This window comes from Corvus cornix, chromosome 1A (genome assembly GCF_000738735.6).
Source record: "Corvus cornix cornix isolate S_Up_H32 chromosome 1A, ASM73873v5, whole genome shotgun sequence".
Classification (NCBI taxonomy): Eukaryota; Metazoa; Chordata; class Aves; order Passeriformes; family Corvidae; genus Corvus; species Corvus cornix.
This window is the reverse complement of record NC_047057.1, coordinates 64,827,200-64,846,858: the sequence shown is the minus strand read 5'-3', so window position 1 is coordinate 64,846,858 and position 19,659 is coordinate 64,827,200. Positions and strand designations below refer to the sequence as shown.

The following is a 19,659-nucleotide window of genomic DNA, read 5'->3' as shown; positions in this document are numbered from 1 at the left end:
GAATTCCTTCAGGCTTGTCCTGACAATAGCAAAACTAACAAATGCAAGAGCTGGGCTTATTTATAGACTGATCCCATTACCGCCTTGATGACAGCCAGGGAAAAGAACCCCAGGTGGTCTCAAAACTGTGGCAAACACCAGCTGTGCAAAGTTTACCTGGCTAGGCACTGATAACCACTCAGAAGATGCTCAGGGTACTCAAGGTTGCCAGGACATGACAAAATCAACCAATTTTGTTCACTTCTACTCCAAAGACCAGTTATGATGCAAAAGCTAAGATGACAGCAGGATCTCCAGACTTCTTGCCTTGCCTCTCTAAGAAAAATCGAGCCTCTGATGATGAGCATGAGGGAGAGAATATCGCGAGTACAGAACTGTATTTCAAAAGAAGAATAAGAAGGCAGAAAAAGACAATGCAGGTTACATGCAAGCATAACTTTGTATTTGGCTTGGGTTTTTTTTTTTTTTTCAGTTTATCAGCACTTACTAGGAGAACTGGAACCAGTCACAAACATATAAAACACCTCAAACCTCAGCTGGCTTAGATGCTTTCAAAGGATGCATGGAGGCTGTAGGTAGAACTCTGACCTTGGCACACATATGCAGACCTGAAGCAATTTTCCCTCTCTTTCTAAACCATTCAACTTGTGGACTAAGCTCAAGATTCTTTTTAGCAGTGCCTCAAGACACAAGATATTCAAGATGTTTTGAAATTTTTTGAAAGCCAAGTCCCTTACTTGTCTAAATATGGACATATAAGCCTTACTCCAGACTCTTACTTTTGAGAGCTTTAGCCTACTTTTATTAAGCACTTTGAAATCTGGGATTACAAGCTCATGGATGGTGCATTACATTAGTCCTGGAACTAATACTTGCCTCAAAAATTCACTATTAAAATTCTAAATAATTTAAATCTGTGTGCTAGCTGAAGACAAGGGAAGGAGGAGAAAGGGGAAAGCAGAGCAAGCATGCAGATACAACAACGGCACAGCTTTAAGTCCAATGCCCTTCTAACCTTTACAATTAATTACATCTTCTCAATGATATACAGGCCTCAGTCATTTGTAAGTTATTGAACTTTAAAGCCATTAGTGGTTGCTCAGCTACACAGACACATGCTCAGGAATGCATACAAAAGAAGTGCTAGACCTAAGACATATATAATGCATTCCCTGTATCTGAGAAATCATGATTACTAATACATCCCAAATAGAAATACTTCACATTTGACCAAAACATTTAACTCCTAAATGTTCTTCCCCAGTTTTAAAGACACTATTGTGAAAGAGTCCCTGATATGACAATACAAAAAAAGTTTTTCATCTAAGCTCAGCCTTAAAACTAAAAAGGCAAAAGAACATGCATCTGAAATTAATCATATATTTCTTCTTTCCTTTAAAAGAAATTAAAGAATGAAGGTGTCTGTCAAATCGGGATCCTGGCTATTCCTGACAAAGCACATTAGGCAGAGGACAGCCCTAAATTGCAAAAGCAAGTGCAAAATCCTGGTTCCTGCCTCCAGGCCTGCAAGGGAAATAGGATGTGAGCATCCATGGGCAATATAAAGACCCTTTTCCTGGAAGAGAACAGAATGGCCAAAGCAAGGCTGAAATCAAAGTGTGAAGCACTGCTTTTTCTTCTTGAGGAAACTCACACCTCCTTGCTCAGCTGAAGTCATCACTGGTTTTCTCAGTTTAAACCACATTTCATTATTGGCAGGAGCAACTGCAAGACACAAGTAAAACTCCTTACAGGCAAAGAGAGAAGCTGAGCACATGGACAGAGAGATCTTCAAGCACTAATAAGAATATAACTCCAATGACAAACTCATTTCTATAAGAAAATTCAGGTTTGTCTTGCAGCCATCAAAAGATCATTTAAATGCAGCACAGCCAAACTCAGAAAAGCAGCACACACAATACTGAAAAAGAGAAATCTCAGTATGTTGTGCAGAAGAACAGTAAATTACCAAGAATACGACACAAGGAAGTAAAAGCTCTCTAGTAGAAGACCTGAGTCTCACCTGGGTGCTCAGAAAGGGTAACTTACTTTGCCTCCCTGTTCTTTGAGGGACAGGGATTTACAAACTTTCACCAGGCACTGAGGGAACTAAAACCTTGCTACAAGCCTGCATCTCAGTTTACTTCACTGTTTTGATTTGTATTATCAGGTACTAGAAAAAGAGATAATTTTATTTTAAGGTACCACCCCTTCCTGAAACACTGTGGAGAAGTCTTTCAAAATTGGAATGTGTGTGTGTTATTGTATTCACAGATCTTACAAGAAATAGTAAAACTCCTCTATGGTATGATTAAAAAAACCCTATCAAAAATGGAGAAACTAGCACTGAGAGAAAGGCAAGGGAGGAAAAGATTTCCTATAAACCAAGATTATTCAAAAATGCTAGGTTGTCATGGAAACTGCTCAGGGAGGGTCAGCCAGTCTCACCTTTGGCTGCCAGGATCATCTGTCAATGCCAAAGCACTGCAAACACCACAAACACATACTCAAAATTCACCCATCAAAATCTTTCCAGCACAGGCCAGTACTCTCCACAGTGCAGCGTGAAATGAAGCTCTCTCCTCAAAGAGGCTCATTTCATCATGAAACAATTTGATTTAGGAACCAGTCTGATTTTAGTCTACTGCTAGATGGCAAAACCATCTTAAAGAAGAGAAACTCAGCCTAATTTTTCACCTTTCTTCACTTCTCAGGCACCAGTCTCTCCCATGGCCATGTACACATTCTAATTGCAAACGGAGATTTAATCAGCACTGCAGCATTACAGCTGTACTAAAACTATCCAAGGTAAAAATGTTCAGTTCTCAGGGTTCAGCTCTACTTTCACAGCAGATATAGAGAACAGGCAAGTATAAGGAGAAAAAACCAGCCCAAGAAACTACAATCAACCCCCCACCCTGCACACCTGAAAATGAGAAAACAAATTTACTTCCCAGGGGTCCTCAAGGAGCCTAAGAAAGGAAGTCCCCACAGAGACACATCCAGATTTACATCTTGAACCCTGGTCTATGGCTACTCCAGCTCTGTTCAAGTGCCAGGCTCTCCTCCCTCCCCCGAATCAATAATTGCAGCCTTCACAACTATAGGAAGAAATTCTAGGGAATCTGTGCCTTGAAGAGCTCTGGAAAGCTGTAGGTCACTTGCAAAAGCCCTAAGCCTATGATCTGCACCTCTCTTCAGGGAGAGAGGAGTGAAAAAAAAAAAAAAAAAAAAATCACTATTTTGGGGCATGCTCAGCTCTAAATGCTGAACCTGCTGCATGTATATGTCAGAAATTAGCCCTGCACAGGATCAAAGCTGCACAAAACCAATGGACCTGATGAATAATTTGAGTAGGTTGTTTCATCTGGGTTATGTGCTGTCTCCTTTCTAAGACCAAGCTAAATAAAAAGTCTCAATTTTCTCCCCTCTTCCCATCCTTTTTTTTTGCCTGAAAGGGCAGAGGCAGAATGTTCCCAAAAGACACAGCACCAGAATGGTGGTTTAAAACGCAAGATGATATTGACAAGTGTAAGAGAAATGTTCTTGTATAAAGTTTTTTGCATACAACTGGACAACATACTGTAGCAACTTGGTTAACAATATTTCTAATACAGTGGGGGTTTATATTCTGTAAGCCCAATACATGTTATGGCTGACTGGGAACATAAAATTTGGTTTCTCCTGTTCAGGGAGTGGGACAAAAGAGCAACAGTTATAAATTCTGAGACGTAAGAAAAAAGTGGCTGAAAAAAGTGAACTGATGATTCTGAGTATCTCTGCATGAGAAATCCTTTTAATAAGGTTCTGGGGTGGATTTTTAATACCATTCCTTTACTTACCCTTGGTAATTTACTTTGACACACTGGAGTTTATCTGTGCATATCAAGTATTTTTGAACAAGCGCATGGATTCATGTCACATTCTGACTACATATAACCAACCCACAGCAGTATTATTAAAGCTTCTCCTTATACTGAGGGAAATGGAAGAAAAGCATCTTGTTTGTGTATTGGGAAATTCTTATAAACAATCCTGCCAGGCTAAATTGGGAGCTGTTTTTCACATAAAAGCAACAATTTATTTTAACAAGGTTCACAGAGACAAACAAAAATAATCAGCAGAGAGCATGAAATAGCATGAAATTAAAGAAAACTCTGAACATAGCTGACAAGCCTGGAATAATTTTTAAAATATAAAACTCCAATTAAAAAATTATTTCTGTATACATTTTATTTGGCCTATTTACACTAAGCTCTGCTGTATTGTTTCTTCCTCCATTTACCTTTGTCCTAGAGAGATGATCTGCATAAAAGATGGTTAGTTATGATCCAGCTAATTATCTCCCAGTGTTAATTTTGATCCTGTTAGTGTACTACAGCAACCACAGCACATCATCACAAGACCTACACTTACAAAATGTAACAATTTAAAATCATGTACATTAGTTCACAATGAGAAACTAAAAGCAGTTTCAGGTAAACGCTTGCAGCTCTAGGTCTTGATCATGTCTTGAGTTTTAGGGCTTTCAACACCCCTAAAAACAGGGCATTGTTTTCAGAAAGGGATTCCAGGTGTATGTGTGTATAATAAATGGACATCAGACTTAAAAAAAAAAAAAAAAATTTAAGGGGTTGTTGTCCAATCCTATTAGCCAAATACTTAATGATCAGTAATGTCAGAAACATTTTAGAGACAACAGAGGAGGTAGGTATCTTTTTCTCTAAGAAAAGGGAACAACAGAGCCCCCCAAAACCTGCAGAAAGTTAGTGACAGAGACAGAACTGCAACTTAAATTTTATAAGTGGAAGTAACCTGCCCTTCGGTCATGAAAATCTTCGTTTTTTAAAATGTAGAGGGCATTTTCCAATCACTTTTATCCGTACTGCAAAAGCAAACATAGTTTCAGAATTTGCCACCCCTAACATCATATAGTGCAACTGGAAGAATTCCTTTCCCTCAAAAAGCTACTTTGTGCTTAATCTAAAGGATTTGTTTGAAACAAAGCCTACCATCTTTGCAGGTCTTTCCATTCTCGAGAAGTTTCACACCAGTGGGACATGCACACTGATAAGAGGGCTTGGTAGGAGACATCAAACACAAGTGGGAGCAGCCACCATTATTAATTCCACATGGGTTTGTAGCTGTTAAACATAAATCACACAGATTAACGCTTCTGATAACCAATGACCTCATATCATGTGTTAAGACACATACAGCATTTGAGTGGTAGAATCAGTGGCAGCAACACAGATTAAAGGAGGAAATGATAAACACAGAACAAGTAAAAACTATTTCCAAGTGTTGAGTAGTGGGGTATTTATGGTACCAAAATGCACGAATGTTGAACGTTTCCCTTCTTGGGAAAGTAGCACTTAGCTCTAAACAAGAACCTTGTTTCAGCTCTGCTCTTCTCATTTTTAAAAACTATTCAGCATACTGGCGCTGAGTGCATACCAAAATGCACTGTAAAACCAAAATGCAAACACAGTAAATTAAAACAATGGTTAAGACAGTGGTTACTACACAGAGCTAGTCCTGCTTAGTATCATCTGCCAAATTAACACTACTTTCCACTCAGGAACTACCACGTCGACAAATAAAAATACTGTGTTCCCTGACATTATGGCACAGGAAACAGAAAAATACGACAACAGCATAAATGTGTCTTTAGGCAGAAAAAAAAGTAAGAGATGGGGGGTTTTCTTGCACTTAAAAATCCCTGCAAAAAATGTAGAGAATATCTGGTTTCCCTTTTGGTCTTTTGCTATTCTCTGTACTGGAAAAATTGCCACCCAGCACCATACAGAAAGACTAATTAAGACTTTTGCAAATCAGTTCCAACTTGCAATTAAAAAAAGAAAGCAAGACAGCTTACCATTTGGCTGCCTCTTCTGGCTGAAGGCATGGATATCCATGGGAGAGAAGATGTTGGAATGTATCTCACGCAGGTCCTCCCCGGAGTACTTGCTGCAGGCCAAGATCGAATGCGTGTTCCAGTCAGTCCAGTACAACGTGTCCCCGAACAGTGTCAAAGCAAAGGGATGTGGAAGGGAGCCTTTAACCACTGCTTGCCTAGTAGAGCACAGGGAAGAAAAGGAATGCTCAAACTCAGCTCATGTGACAGTTTTGCCTGAACACAGCTTCTGTGAAAAGAAGTTTGAGTACTGTTGATCAGAACTTTGTATTTATTTATTTATGGGAAATTAATATACTGCCCCCACTCTTGGGAATGATATGAAGGAACAACACAGGAATACTATTTTCAGGCTGCCTTCTGATACTGAGAAGCCCAAGAGATGCTAACTGAAATCCTTACTTAGATCTGTGGATACTTCTTATCATCTCTTGAACAGTCCATACCTGTAGGGCTCTCTGCCACCTCATGAAGCCGGGGGAACGCTAGCTGATTTTATGCAAGTCTGACTGCTACCTACTGATACACCATGTCCAACAATTTCAGCCTTAGCTGATTTCAGACTCAGAAAAACTGCTCAATTAGCTGTACATCCATCTCTTCCAGTTTTGCTCTTTTGAACCATCAAAAAATACTCTAAAGTAGTTTTTCACTATAAAGAAACCTTTAAAGTTACTTTCATTATTATGAGAATTATTAAGCTATTGTTTTTATTATAAGCAGTGCCATTAAACAGAGTTCTAGTGATTTTCTGCCATGGTAATGGTATCATTTCTGAGCAAACTGGGTCACTGCCACTCCAGGTTCGCAAACAAAATTAAAGAGTATACCCATATATTTTATGTATATATACAAAGACATGCTCATTAGCCATCACAAAAATGCAGCACAAACATTACTGAAGACAGTTTTTCTAGGTTCTTGTGATGTAGACACTAATTATCCGTACCTAAGATCCTCAGAACTGGAATTAAGTAGCTCAATTCTTATTTTATTCAGAATCACAGAAAAAATTTAAGATGGAGAGGACTACAGAGGTCATCTGGACCAACACCCTGCTCAAAGCAGGGCCACACAAGTACCTTTTACATGAGTGCTTCTTCCCACCTCCTTTCTTCTTAATTGCCTAAGTGGAAGTGTGTTCCCACCTAGGCAAGCTCCTGCTGGACAGTGGGGATCACCATCCCTTTCCTGAACTGGAGGCATAAGGGATTGACACACAGCCCTGCTACTCCTTCAGAAAAAGGCACACTATGAACACCAGCCTCCCAATTTTCTTCTTGCAGGGAAGACAATAATTATCCATACATTTACTGAGAAAACACCCCCACACCATAGGCATCACTTTTGGAAATACGTCTAGCTGAAGTGTGTTAACTTCAATATACTTCAAAATACTCTTATTTTCCAAATATTTGCTGTTAAAATATAACAGAAGAGTATATTAAAGCAAGAAGCTTGAAGGTGTCTTCTACCAATGACTGAGTACAAGGAGACCATAGTCATTACTGCTCTTTCACCTTAGCTTCTGGAAAAAGATGCATTATCTTTAAAGCTTCTATTTTTTTTCTACTTATGAGAAAAAGATACAGATTCCCTTGCTTGTCACTCTAGTGTTCCAATTCTACACCAAACAAAATCTTCTATTTCTTGGTATTTTGCACTCAAAAGTAGGACATATTATCTTTTCTTTCTTATCTCTGTCTGGAGTCAGGTATATATTTGCTTCTAATTAAATGCACCAACTAAGCACCTTACAAAAGACTATTGTAACATAATTTAAAGCTGAAACCTGCCAGCCAAACAGTGAAGCCAGAATGACACAACACATTCCAGTACCATACCAAGAATAAAGGCATTCCAAATCCGCAAACATTTTAACCGACCCTACCCCCAAACCCTAAATGTCTTCAGATTTGAATTTTAGTCTAGAGCAGGCTTGGAGACTGCATATTTGTGTATGACATATTGTATGACATTTCACAAATGACACATATGACATTTTGTCACATGAAACAGAAGCAATAAAAGTCCAAAACTCTCACTATAACCAAACCTGCACCAAAGACAGCATCCCCATAACAAGAGAAGCCACATTTTTATGAAGCATTCTGACTATCTTACTTTAAAACAAAACCAACCAATAAAACAAACAAACAAACAAACCAACAAAAACCCACACAGAGGAATTTTACATGTGATTCATACCCACCACGAGTGGGAATAAATCTTTGAGTACAATAGCTGCTGTTAGACATGCCTAACTTTCAGACAACCATCTATTCATATGACAATGCATCAGATGAACTGTGACCCTTATTTAAACCAGCCCTTATCTGGAGAGATTCAGGAGCCCTTCATTTGACTGTGCTGTCAGTCACTGCCTTGAAGCAATTACTCCTCAACTAGTATTATTCTTCTCAGCAGATATAAAGTTGCAATGCATGAAGATGGCTTTGGGCCCAAACACAAGTGTGTATTTCTTGCATCTCATTAAGATCAGTATTACCAGTAACATGTACTCTGTAATCTTGGTTTCCAGCAAGCCATTCCAAGGTGATAGCTCACTTCCAACCAGCAAAAACAGCAGGGCTTTTCCCCCTTGGAATATCCTCCACAGGCCACACTTGCAGCCTTGCTGAACAGCAGCCATATGATGTGTGCCAGCATGGAAGCAGTGGCTTGAGTTGTGCTCAATGAGCCTCCACACCCTAATGAGGAGCAGGAGGAAAGAGCTGAAGAGCCCAGCTGTTAAAAAACAGGGAAAGGAAGAAGAGAGGGAATAAGAAATGACCTTCTGAGGGGTGCTGTGAGCAGCTATGCTTCAGCAAGACCTACACAAGGAACTGCAAAGCTCTGCTTTTGGTGAGCGAGACGAGGGGTCCCGACTTCTGCCTTGACTAATTATTTATTAAATACAGCCAGATGGATGAAGGGGACCAGAGTGTCACCCGTAGTACTCAGCTGCTGCACAGAGTTGGTGGGAGCAGGTGCCTCTCACCTCCAGGGTGGTGACCCACACAGGGTCAGGGAGCAGACACGTCTCCACATTTCTGGCCCTGCTCTGGGTTCCAGGTACAGCTCTGCAGGTGCAGCTGGGCTCATGGGACCTGACAGTCCTCGGTGGCAACTACACTGTCAGGCCAGGCTTGACTGGAACAAGTGATACGACAGCAAAAGGCACTCCATCCTGTCATCCTTCACCAAGCTCCTTGGGTCCTTCAGACTTCTGCCCTTGTATCATTAGTCTCATTTAGAAAGAGATGCCAGAGACGATGGGAAAGTGAGAGCTGGGGATAAGGAGTAATGTTATTCATTCAGGAGACATCTCCAGGGCTTCGGCAAGATGCAAATTGGCTCTATATTAGATGGTACTAAGCACACACTAACTTTAATAATCTTCCCTGTGCCAGGCATATAATCACGCAAATTTGCCTTAAAAATCTGGGTGGTGATTGACATTTAAAATGCCACCATCTCTGTTGAGTTGGCTGGGAAGGAAATGCACAAAGGGACAGCAGAGAAGGAAGGTGAGAAGAGAGAGAGAAAACAAGCAGTTTCCACAGAAATTAAATTCTGTGTGGAATATCATGATTTCCCAAATACAACTGTTTATCATCACAGTAATCCGAGACGCCATTACAATAAATACTTGCTATGGTAGCGTTTTCTACTGTCTGGAGAAAATATAGATCCAATTTAAATAAATTCACCTTTCTATTCTTATTCTGTTAAAGAGTCTTGTGAAACACTTTGTGAAGATAAAGGAAACAAACAATAAACCAGTTAAAGCAGGAATTACAAAAGGGACTACTGAACTCTGGAATAGAATACATACATAAAACTTCATAGACAGTCTATCCAGTTTTATATTAACAATGACAAAAAAGCTCTTGCTTCAGTATAATATGTATTTCAGACAAAGACTAAACTCACTTGAAATAAAAATTAACAGCAAAATGACCAAAACCCCACTAAATTAATATCCTTTATTACAGCCAGGATTTCCTCAGTCTACCTTTATTTATTTTCCAACTAATACTAGCATTCAAAGCTATGTTACAGCTATGAAATTTAATAATTCAGATCACCAAAAGAAAGCCATCAATAATCAAGATAATTTAAATTTAAAATATCTTAAGAACTACTATTTTCCCTCCTAGAATTTTAATAGATGTTTTATATCCAAGCATAACAGCAGTTCTCCATAAAAATAAACAAGTAAACACTTTCCATTAACCAAATGCCTTTTATTCTTGCTGCATTACAGTTTTCTAGTCTCAAGAACCGATCAGAACACCTGCAGAAAACCTGGGGTACTTCAGATGTTCTGGCCTGTATGTCTCTAAACCATTAACATTCCAGTTTCACAGTAGCAAAACTCCTTTCAGGTAACCCCTGAGGCTGCCTGTGTTCAGTCTCCAGGGCAGGGTGCAAGCATTTTTGACGTTTATTTTCACTCCATTTCTCCAGTGTCCCTATGGGGGATCCCATACCTATTACCATCTCCCAGGCTATCAGAAAGGGGGGAAAAAAAGTCTGCTTTCAGTGCTCATCATATTAAAGAAAGCATATAAGAGGTTTGGACGAAGCAAATTACAGTATCTTAAGCAAAACCTTTTTTGCCATCGACAGAGTGCTTAATGCCTTGAGTATTTACAAAATTGCAGGAATTAACACATCTTTGACTTGTGACAACTGGAAATGTTAGCAAGTGGCCAAAGCACTCAGAGCATGAATCAGATGAAGCAGGATCAAAGACTAAGATATACCCATAAAATACCACACAAAGGATGCCACAAGGAAGGCAGGGACCTCTGGTTCCCTCAGCTCGCAGGATTTCCTCTCCTGCCAACCTAACAAAAACATTTGCAAAGCAAACTCAGAAAACTAGCCTAGATTTTTACCATGAATGCTTGTCCAAATATTCTTATCAGAAGACAAGCCTGCTTTTAATTACCTGAGAAAGTAGGCAGGAAACATGACTTGTGGGATATAATGCTCTCTTTTCAGACCAAAGTGATTTTGTCTTTTGCCACTTCTTTAAGCCACAATTGCCATGTGTTTCCAGAAAGAATATATAACAAACAGGTCTAGCCATGACATTTCAAATCCCACCTGCAATGAAATTCTGAAAAAGTCAATCAGAAATCAAATCATGGTTGAAAAATGAAGTCATTCTGTAGGTCATTTTTCAGGCAAACAGACGTTTTGAAGCTCCACTTTTCCAGCATTTTTTTTCAGAAGCACCTTGGGGAAGAACCAAGAAATTCACCCTAGCTCTGTGTCCAAATAATCTAATTAATTCTTTATGCAGGATTCTCTAGCAGTTTTAATTAGGGCATTATTTGGCTTCTGCACTGGCCTGTGTTGGTGAGGTATTGAAACAGGCTTCTCATCACTGACTGGTTCCTCTTCATTGCTTGAAGTTGTTAAGCAATTTTATCTCACAGAAATATACAGAAAGATATCAACAGAACATGACATTTTATACCTTGTACATAATGTCATGTACTGTACACATTAGAGGCCAATGAGGAAAAAAACCCTCTTCTAAATGCAGGGATACAGTATTTTTAGTGTTTCAACAAATCTGCAACTAATCATCTGGCAGACAGACATGAGCTGATGCTTGAAAAGAGAAACAAGAAAAATCAATGCTCCAATTGTGCAAACTTAAGACATTCACCTCTTGCAAGAGCTTCCCAGCTTTCTGACAGTTGCTGAAAGTATGTTTTCTTACAGTGGCCTCAAAAACCATCTCATTAGCACTAACACTTCCTGGGGGACCTTGTAAGTGCATTTCCCTTCAGCCAGTAATGTGTTAACTTATTAATTAGAACTGCTGCTGCAGGGTAAAGGAAGAGGAAATTAATTCAAGAACTGCCTTAGCAGGCCAACCTATCTCAGGGACTCTACTCACAGGAGAGCTGTCTGCAATTCAGTTTTGTTTAATTAGTCCCACAAAAAGCAACTGTTCCCTCTGATAAGAGCAGGGCGAGAGCTGCAAAAAAACAAAACCATCTCTTCTATGCATCAATTTAGTTCTTTAATTATTGCATTCTGACATGAAAAACTGTTCATTCCTTTCTCTCACTGGCAAATCAAGGGCATTAGTCATCAATTTCTGTGCTCTTCGTCTTTATTCTAATGAGCCCAACAGTGGAGCAGCTAGGGCTAGTAAATCCCAGGGCTAGCAGGTAATGAACCATAATCATCCCTGTAAAATTTGCGAGAGGTTTTCTCACGAATTTATGACTCTACCACATATTTAACTGAGTGCTGCTGCCAGAGCTGTCATGCTGCACACTGGTTTTAATGGCTGTGATTCCAGTCCCATTGGAAGAGGTGACAAAAACTCCATCAAACCCCAGTAATCAAGACTTATACTTTGTTTCTCTCTCTGCATATTCCTCCCACCTGCATAATGTACTCTTTCACTTTCCAGACCCCTGAAAGCAACAAGTAAAGGATTCACGTCCGTCATGCACCTGAGATGGGGCACCCCTGGATGTACAGACAGACTGGGAATGAGATTCTGGAAAGCAGTGCCAGGGAAAGGGACCTGGGGGTCCCGGTCGATGGCCAGTTGGACATGAGGCAGCAGTGCCCTGGAGCCAGGAGGGACATCCCTGTCCTGGGGGCACCAGGCCCAGCATGGCTGGCCAGGCCAGGGAGGGAATGTCCGGCTCTGCTCTGGGCTGGGGCAGCCTCACCTCGAATACTGTGTGAAGTTTTGGGTGCCACAATGTGAGAAAGACATAAAGCCATTAGAGAGTGTGCAAAGGAGGGCACCAGGATGGTGAAGGGCCTTGAGGGGAAGCGTGTGAGGAGCAGCTGAGGACACTTGCTCTGTTCAGCTGGAGGAGACTGAGGGGAGACAGCGCAGTTCCAGCTTCTTGTGAGGGGAAGAGGAGGGGCAGGCTCTGAGCTCTGCTCTCTGGGACCAGGGACAGGACCCAGGGAACGGCTGGAGCTGTGTCAGGGAGGGTGAGGCTGGGTATCAGGAAAAGGTTCTTCCCCCAGAGGGTGCAGGGGCACTGAACAGGCTCCCCGGGGAATGGGCACGGCCCCAAGGCTGCCAGAGCTCCAGGAGTGTTTGGACACCGCTCTCAGGGATGCACAGGGTGGGATTGCTGGGGTGTCTGTGCAGGGCTGGGGGTTGGACTCAATGATCCTTGTGGGTCTGTCCAACTCGGCATATTCTATGATTCAGATCAAAGTCCTTCTCTGAGATATAAATCTTAAAAGTTTTAATTCTTGTTTAGTATCAGCTGTAGAGAGATAATATTCAGACTGTAGGAATAAAAGAACAAAAAAAGTTTCAGATTTCTTACAGATTTAGAAATGCATTGCAAATTTCTAGAGAGAACGCCTTCAAAATTTTACTCATCTGCTTCCTTTTCTAAGTTAGATCTATCCAGATCTAGAAGATCTAATTTTTATGAAGACACATATCTTTCAGTAACTCATTTGCCTTTTTCATTTCAATAGCTCCAACTTGCAGAAGCATATATTTTCCCAGACATGCTGACATTCGGTAAAGCATCAGAAAAACTAGTAACACTTCACAAGGATAAAATAAAAGAATCTGTTCTAATCAAGAGAAATTTAGAAATTTAGCAACAAAAACCCTCAAAACAATTAAGTAGAAATATAAAGCAGCAATTTAGAAGAATGGTCTAAAGATCAAGAAATAAAAAATCACCAGAACTGGCAGTTTCTAAATAAACCAAAGAGTCTGGTTTAAGTTAGATTACACACTTGATAATGATCTTGTTCTCCCCCACACTTAACTCTAAAGGAAAAAACTCTGATAGTCCTCTTAAGAGGTGGTGGTGGAAAACTGTAGGTGTGGGTTTTTGTTGGTTGCTTTTTTTTTTTGAAAGGGTTGGAGATGGCTAGGCTAAAGGCTTTGTGGGTTTTGGGTGGTTCGGTGGGGCGATTTATTCCACTGAAAAGGAAAATCTAAAAAGTTTTTGCTTTGGCTGCAGAATTAGAAACTGTCGTTTCTTTTTTATTATTAGTGAATCAGTTACTGAAAAAGATGAACAAAATAACTAAGAGACAAAATACTGCATTACAGCTGTAAAAGATCACATTGAGAAAGCTGAATTTGTTGGATAACTGAAAGACAGTAACACCAAAAAAAAAAATCACTTTGGATAGCCCCAGAAGATCATCTTTCTTAATAGAGGCAGAGGTTAAGAGGTCACAGCAGAAAAAAAACACCCCATAAAACCCCATTGCAGAACAGACTAAGTTCTACAGTTCTTTTTTTCTCCTCCTAATGATGTAATTGGAAAGAATAAAAAATGAAACAAAAATGCCTGGATACAGATGTTGACTATTTTTTGAATCTTCAGAACTTTCTCACATGCCTAGGGAAAAACAGGTGCTGTTAGAATTGGTTTGTGCCTCTGAGTGCTTAAGGGAAGTCATATATACTTTCCTTTCTAGGGATGACTTCCCTTTCTGCCCCTCAAATAGTAATATATTAGCATACTGTCACGACATATTCCTGATACTGAAATGCATCCATTTGAAAAATAAACCCAACCTAAATCATCAGACTGCTTTGGTTTTTATAGTTGTTGTGTAAGAAAGAATTAGTAGATCTAAAAATCTAAATTACTTGTCTGTACAGGTCTTTATTACAGGCTTAATTAATTCCAGAGAATTTACTGTGGAATGAGGTAACTACTGGGACTCAGGTGACTTCACTTCTGTGCCATGAGGCAGCTGTTGGACACAGCTGTCACAGACAAGGCTGGCCAGCCCCTTGCACCAAGAAAGATCAGCACCTCCACAGTCTCATCTCCCAGGTTAACCAACGGCAGACCAGGGAATAAACACCTTGAAAATAAGAACAGAATACCAAACCCAAGTATATTTACACCACTGCAACAGCTCACCAGCAAGAGATAAAACGCAAAGAAGTCAATAGCAAAACAAGATTGAAAAAGAAAAAGTGCCAGCAGGAAACACTGAAGTAGCTCTGGAACCAAAAAGGCTGGAGACACCAGATAAAAGAAAAAATACTCAAGTTGCTACTGTATATGACAATTTTTATCCTTTTCTCTCCATTACTTGAAAACTTATGTGACAGTCTTCCTTTCTGAAAGAAAGTATCACTATGAAATATTGTCTCTTTTTGGTACTAAGTTTTCTTTCTTGTGAAGCAAATGAAGGACTACTTCAAAACAGATATCCAGAGTCCACGTTTTGAATTAAACAAGCTAGTCATAATACTTATATCCAAAGACACAAATTTAAAACTGCATCCAACTCCTGGCACTTTCCATGAACAAACACCATTACAAACATACTGCATGGACTTGTGATCGCTTACAAGGCAGAATTTAGGAGGAACTGATGTAACCTTTCAAACCAGCATTACAAAGAAATTGTGGAGTTCAAAATAAATATCACAGGAAGACAGTGAACATGTTTCATGTATGCTGCCTGTATTCCTACTCACCAGTCCACACAAAACAACAATAGATACTTATCAATAGAACAACAACAATACTTATCAATAGAATTCATTTCTTTATGTCACATTAACATTTGTGGTAAAAGGTGGGACAGTCCCTAAGAGGCCAGAACAAAGAGCATAAGAAAGGATATTTCATACCCAGCTAAACTAGCTGAAACACCACAAAAATTTGCGAAGAACAACCCCACAAAAAATCATCTCTCCGTATAACACCTTGGGCACAAGCTGTGATTTATTTGTGTGTGCAAAGAGTACGTGTCAAAGCTCATCTAATGAAGAGGGTCATAATTTAAATTAGGGATAAATGCATATATACAAAGTACCGTTTATACCCTTAATTAAGAAGTAGCCATGACTGGATCAAAAAGAATCACGATTGCTATAAAACTGTTCAAGGAAAACAGTCATTTTAACATAGCTCTCCTGTAAGGACTGTTCTCCACTAATTTCCCAGCCCCCAGGATTAATGAAACCGAAATACTAATATGTGATGATCCATTTTCTCATATTATCTTCTGCATTTCTGAATACCACAGCAACACTACCCAGAAGACCTACCGAAAAGAGACAATTTTGCTACATAGTCTTACACAATTAAGAATAGAATGTGAGGATTTTTTTATGGAACTGGTTGAGGAAAGTCTTTGGGAGAGTTACAGGGTAGCCTGAAGAGAAGTATACATTCCATTTCACAGTGCTGGAAAGGTGAGGATGGCAAAGAATAAAGGTTTCTGACAGCACTGGTTTGTTTAAAATTCTTTGAGTGCTCATCTGACAATTCGCTGCAACACAAGATTACAATATTGCTTAAGCAGCATCATCTAAGAAAATCCCCACATTACACACATAAAACCAAAAACTTCTTACCTATGACTTCCATCCAGATTTGATTTGTGGATGAAATTCAGTTTAGCATCTGCCCAGTAGAGTTTCTGTTCCTCATAATCCAATGTCAGTCCATTTGGCCAATATATGTCCGTGTTAACAATAATGGAGCGGCTTGAACCATCCATCCCAGCTCTTTCTATCTTTGGCACTTCTCCCCAGTCTGTCCAGTACATGAACCTACAATTATTTGAAAAGAGAAAAGACAAAAAAAGAAAGCAGTCATGTATAAATCTACAACTGGAACGCTGACTACAACTTGCAGTAAAGACAAAGGCACTCTCTGTTCAGCAGAGACAATGTCTGTGGAGCTCTGCTCTGCTGGGTAAGAGGCACATACCCTGTGAAACAAAGCAAAGCTGCTTCACAAAAAGCTGAAGAAAAACAACTTAAGACAAACCCACAGTACTATGTCAGGTTATACTTCCATACATTTCTTTCTTTCCTTGGGTCAAGTGAGAAAGTTGGAGATATCCAACAGATCTTGACAACCATCTGAAAATTCAACATTCAACAGCAAAGATATTACAAATTCTCATAAAAGTACAACAGCTTCTTTAATATGCATCAGAATTCGGGGGGGGAACAGAAGAAGGTGTGCAGACTTCTAGCAGACACAGCTCCGTGTGATGCTGTGGAGTGGATTTGATGGAAGACTAATCCATTTCCTTTTATTTCCAGAGAAATTTTGAGACAAGCAGCTATGTCAACACGTTTAGAAGCACAGCTTGCATCCAGTAACTGAGAAAAACACTCTGTAAAATCTTTTAAGACTGGACAAGCAAGTTTTAAAACATGTATCATACACCAATTTTTAAACATTCATTACCAAACAGTGGGGAGAGGGAAGCTACTCAGTTGCATTTAAGATGGAAGCAAAGCAAGGGAAACCACTTTATTTTGGCTGGAGACTAGCAGGGGGTGAGAGTATTTGTCCTTTTTCTGCAGGTGGTGGAAAGTGGATTTACTTTTGTGGGTTGTTGACAGAAGGCATAACTAAACTGAAGTAACACAGAATATAAACAGATCAGCCAAAGTGTGTTCACGGTGCTTGCTCTGTTTTGTTGTTGCAGCTGGAACAGACTACTGTCCTAAATTGCTTCTCATAACCTCATAACATCTGCCAGCATTACTTGCTTGTATCTGTGCTCCTCAGCCTGGCTCAGTCAAAACAATTCAGATTAGGAAAGACCTGAAGCCTTTAACTCAGATCATCGCAGAACCACAACAGGTCAGTATATGGTGCCCACATGTGAGGAGGCCTAACCACCCATCCTCTAAAGGAAAACAAATGTGCAACATATTTAAGAAACACTTGCAGATGAAGTTATTCTTGGCAAAGATTTATTATTATTATTATTATTTTTATTTTTATTTTAAAGAGTCAGGAAATTCCAAGTAATATCTTCCCCCTTAATTCATGTCTACAGCATGTTTGTTTTAATGTGCAGCAATATCTGTGGACAGAAATGTAGCTGATTAACACAAATATTGTCCTATTTGATCCCAAGTGAGTCATTCTTCACAGAGCAACATGTTTATCTTAACACAGAGCACAAAAATATCTGAAGAGAACATATGAGACTTCTCCATGCATAAACAATTGCCTCCTATAAAATGGTTTTTCATCAGGAAGAAGGATAAACCCCAAATAACTTCCAGATAGGTAGCACAGTAGCAAGGCACCTGGCCAAGCTATGCAGTAAGAAAGCACATTTGAAAAAAGAAATGTTAAAGTCAGGCAGCATTTCACCTGTGAGCATGTGAGAAAGAAGAGAGAAAAAGAGAGATTTACTTTTAACTTCTTTAAGACAGCCCTTCTTTGCCCCAGCTGTCAAGTCTTAGACTTCCAAATCAAGGTTAATAGGTTCCAAGGCTCTGACCAGCCTGCCGGACTGATTTTTTTTGACTGAAACAGCTCATTAACTGCTGTACAGCCTCATATTCTTTTCTGTCTCACTCTCACCTCTCATGCATGCTGCAATTACTCAAGCAAAACCAGGTAAGGGTAGTTTGGTAAGAAAGAAAAGGTTTCCCAGACTTCACAAAACCAGCCCTATTTCATTTGTCAGAGGAACACGCACACACAGTGAACTGGCTTTAAGATTCAGTAATACTTCCAATCAGCTCCAGTGACCTCTGTGCAGTTTCTTCAACAGTTTGGGGTTTTTTCACTATCACATGTTTGTTTCCCCCCACCTTGCTTGAAAGCCTGTGAATTTTAATGTCTCCATTAAACATCTTTGGAACCAGCCATGCTCCAGCTGGTGACAGCCACGCAGACAAGGTAAGGGCCATTATTCCTCTTCCCCATCCTCTTCAAACATATTTAGTTATTTCAATTGAAAAAAGCCACCACCAAAGCCCATGGGATAGAGCAAAATATTAAGAGAAAAATAATGTCTTGCGCTGAATCATCTAGTTACACTTTGCTATACAATTAAAATCCAGGAATATAGATTTTAATTTTACCAGCAGACTCTGGAAATAGTTGTGAGCTGTTATAAAAATTTAAAAGAAAAACAAAAACAACAACAAATGTATTTCTTTTTATCTGTGCTTGTAATTCTTAATATTACAGAGTCATGCCCCCCTCCAACGCATTAAGGACCATCAAGTATTTGACATACACTTACAGAAGAGACTAAGGTTCTTAGACTTAAATAAAAAAATTAGTTGGTCTTTTGTTTGGCTGTGGCCCAGAATGTTGATTTATCTTAAAGGTTATCTCATTGATGCCATGATGACTTTTTGCCTTTTCTTTTATACCCCTGTTATACCTTTTTACAACTTCTGTATTCCTAGTGCTTTTTGCCTACATTCTTGGACTTGTTTGTTCAGCTAGGAGACGAAACATTTTAGAAGCTTTGTAGGTAGGGGTTAGTGTGCCCCAGACCCCAAGGTCCTCTCCAGAACACATTCTGTAAACCAAGATAGAACCATCCAGGGGAAGGTTCCTTGGGGAGGGGGGCTCACTCGAGCCTCTCATTGGGGAATCTTTGATAGATATGCTAATTAGCAAGACCTATAATGTTGTACCAGATCTTGTGGGGGGGCATTGCAGTGTGCATGGAGGTGCATTTGATCTGGACGTGTGCACCTAAGGATCCTTAAAATAAATACCAAGGTAAAATCCCTTTTCCCTTTCTAACCGTGTTTGACTCTTGATTTTAAGACCAGGAAAAGGCATCACTATCATTAAAAATTATGAACAAATAGAGAAAGAGTTTTGATAGTTTTTTCCTACAGATGTTTTTCTATACCTCTTTAAATCTAGCATTTTTTGGTTTTTGCATCCTGGTGCATAAGGTGAATACAGGCAATAAAACTTCCCCTTAAAAAGGCCCCAAAATCACTA

At 39.6% G+C, this 19,659-nt stretch overlaps 1 protein-coding gene across 1 annotated transcript in view; it reads right to left on the bottom strand.

Annotated features, from left to right (window-relative positions):
* The window catches only part of LRP6 (LDL receptor related protein 6), a 122,621-nt gene that overhangs the window by 54,228 nt on the left and 48,734 nt on the right, over positions 1 to 19,659 (bottom strand). Inside the window, 3 exon segments of the mRNA XM_039570654.1 lie at positions 5,013 to 5,144; positions 5,879 to 6,075; positions 16,284 to 16,481. Coding sequence (XP_039426588.1) covers positions 5,013 to 5,144; positions 5,879 to 6,075; positions 16,284 to 16,481 — 527 coding nt within the window.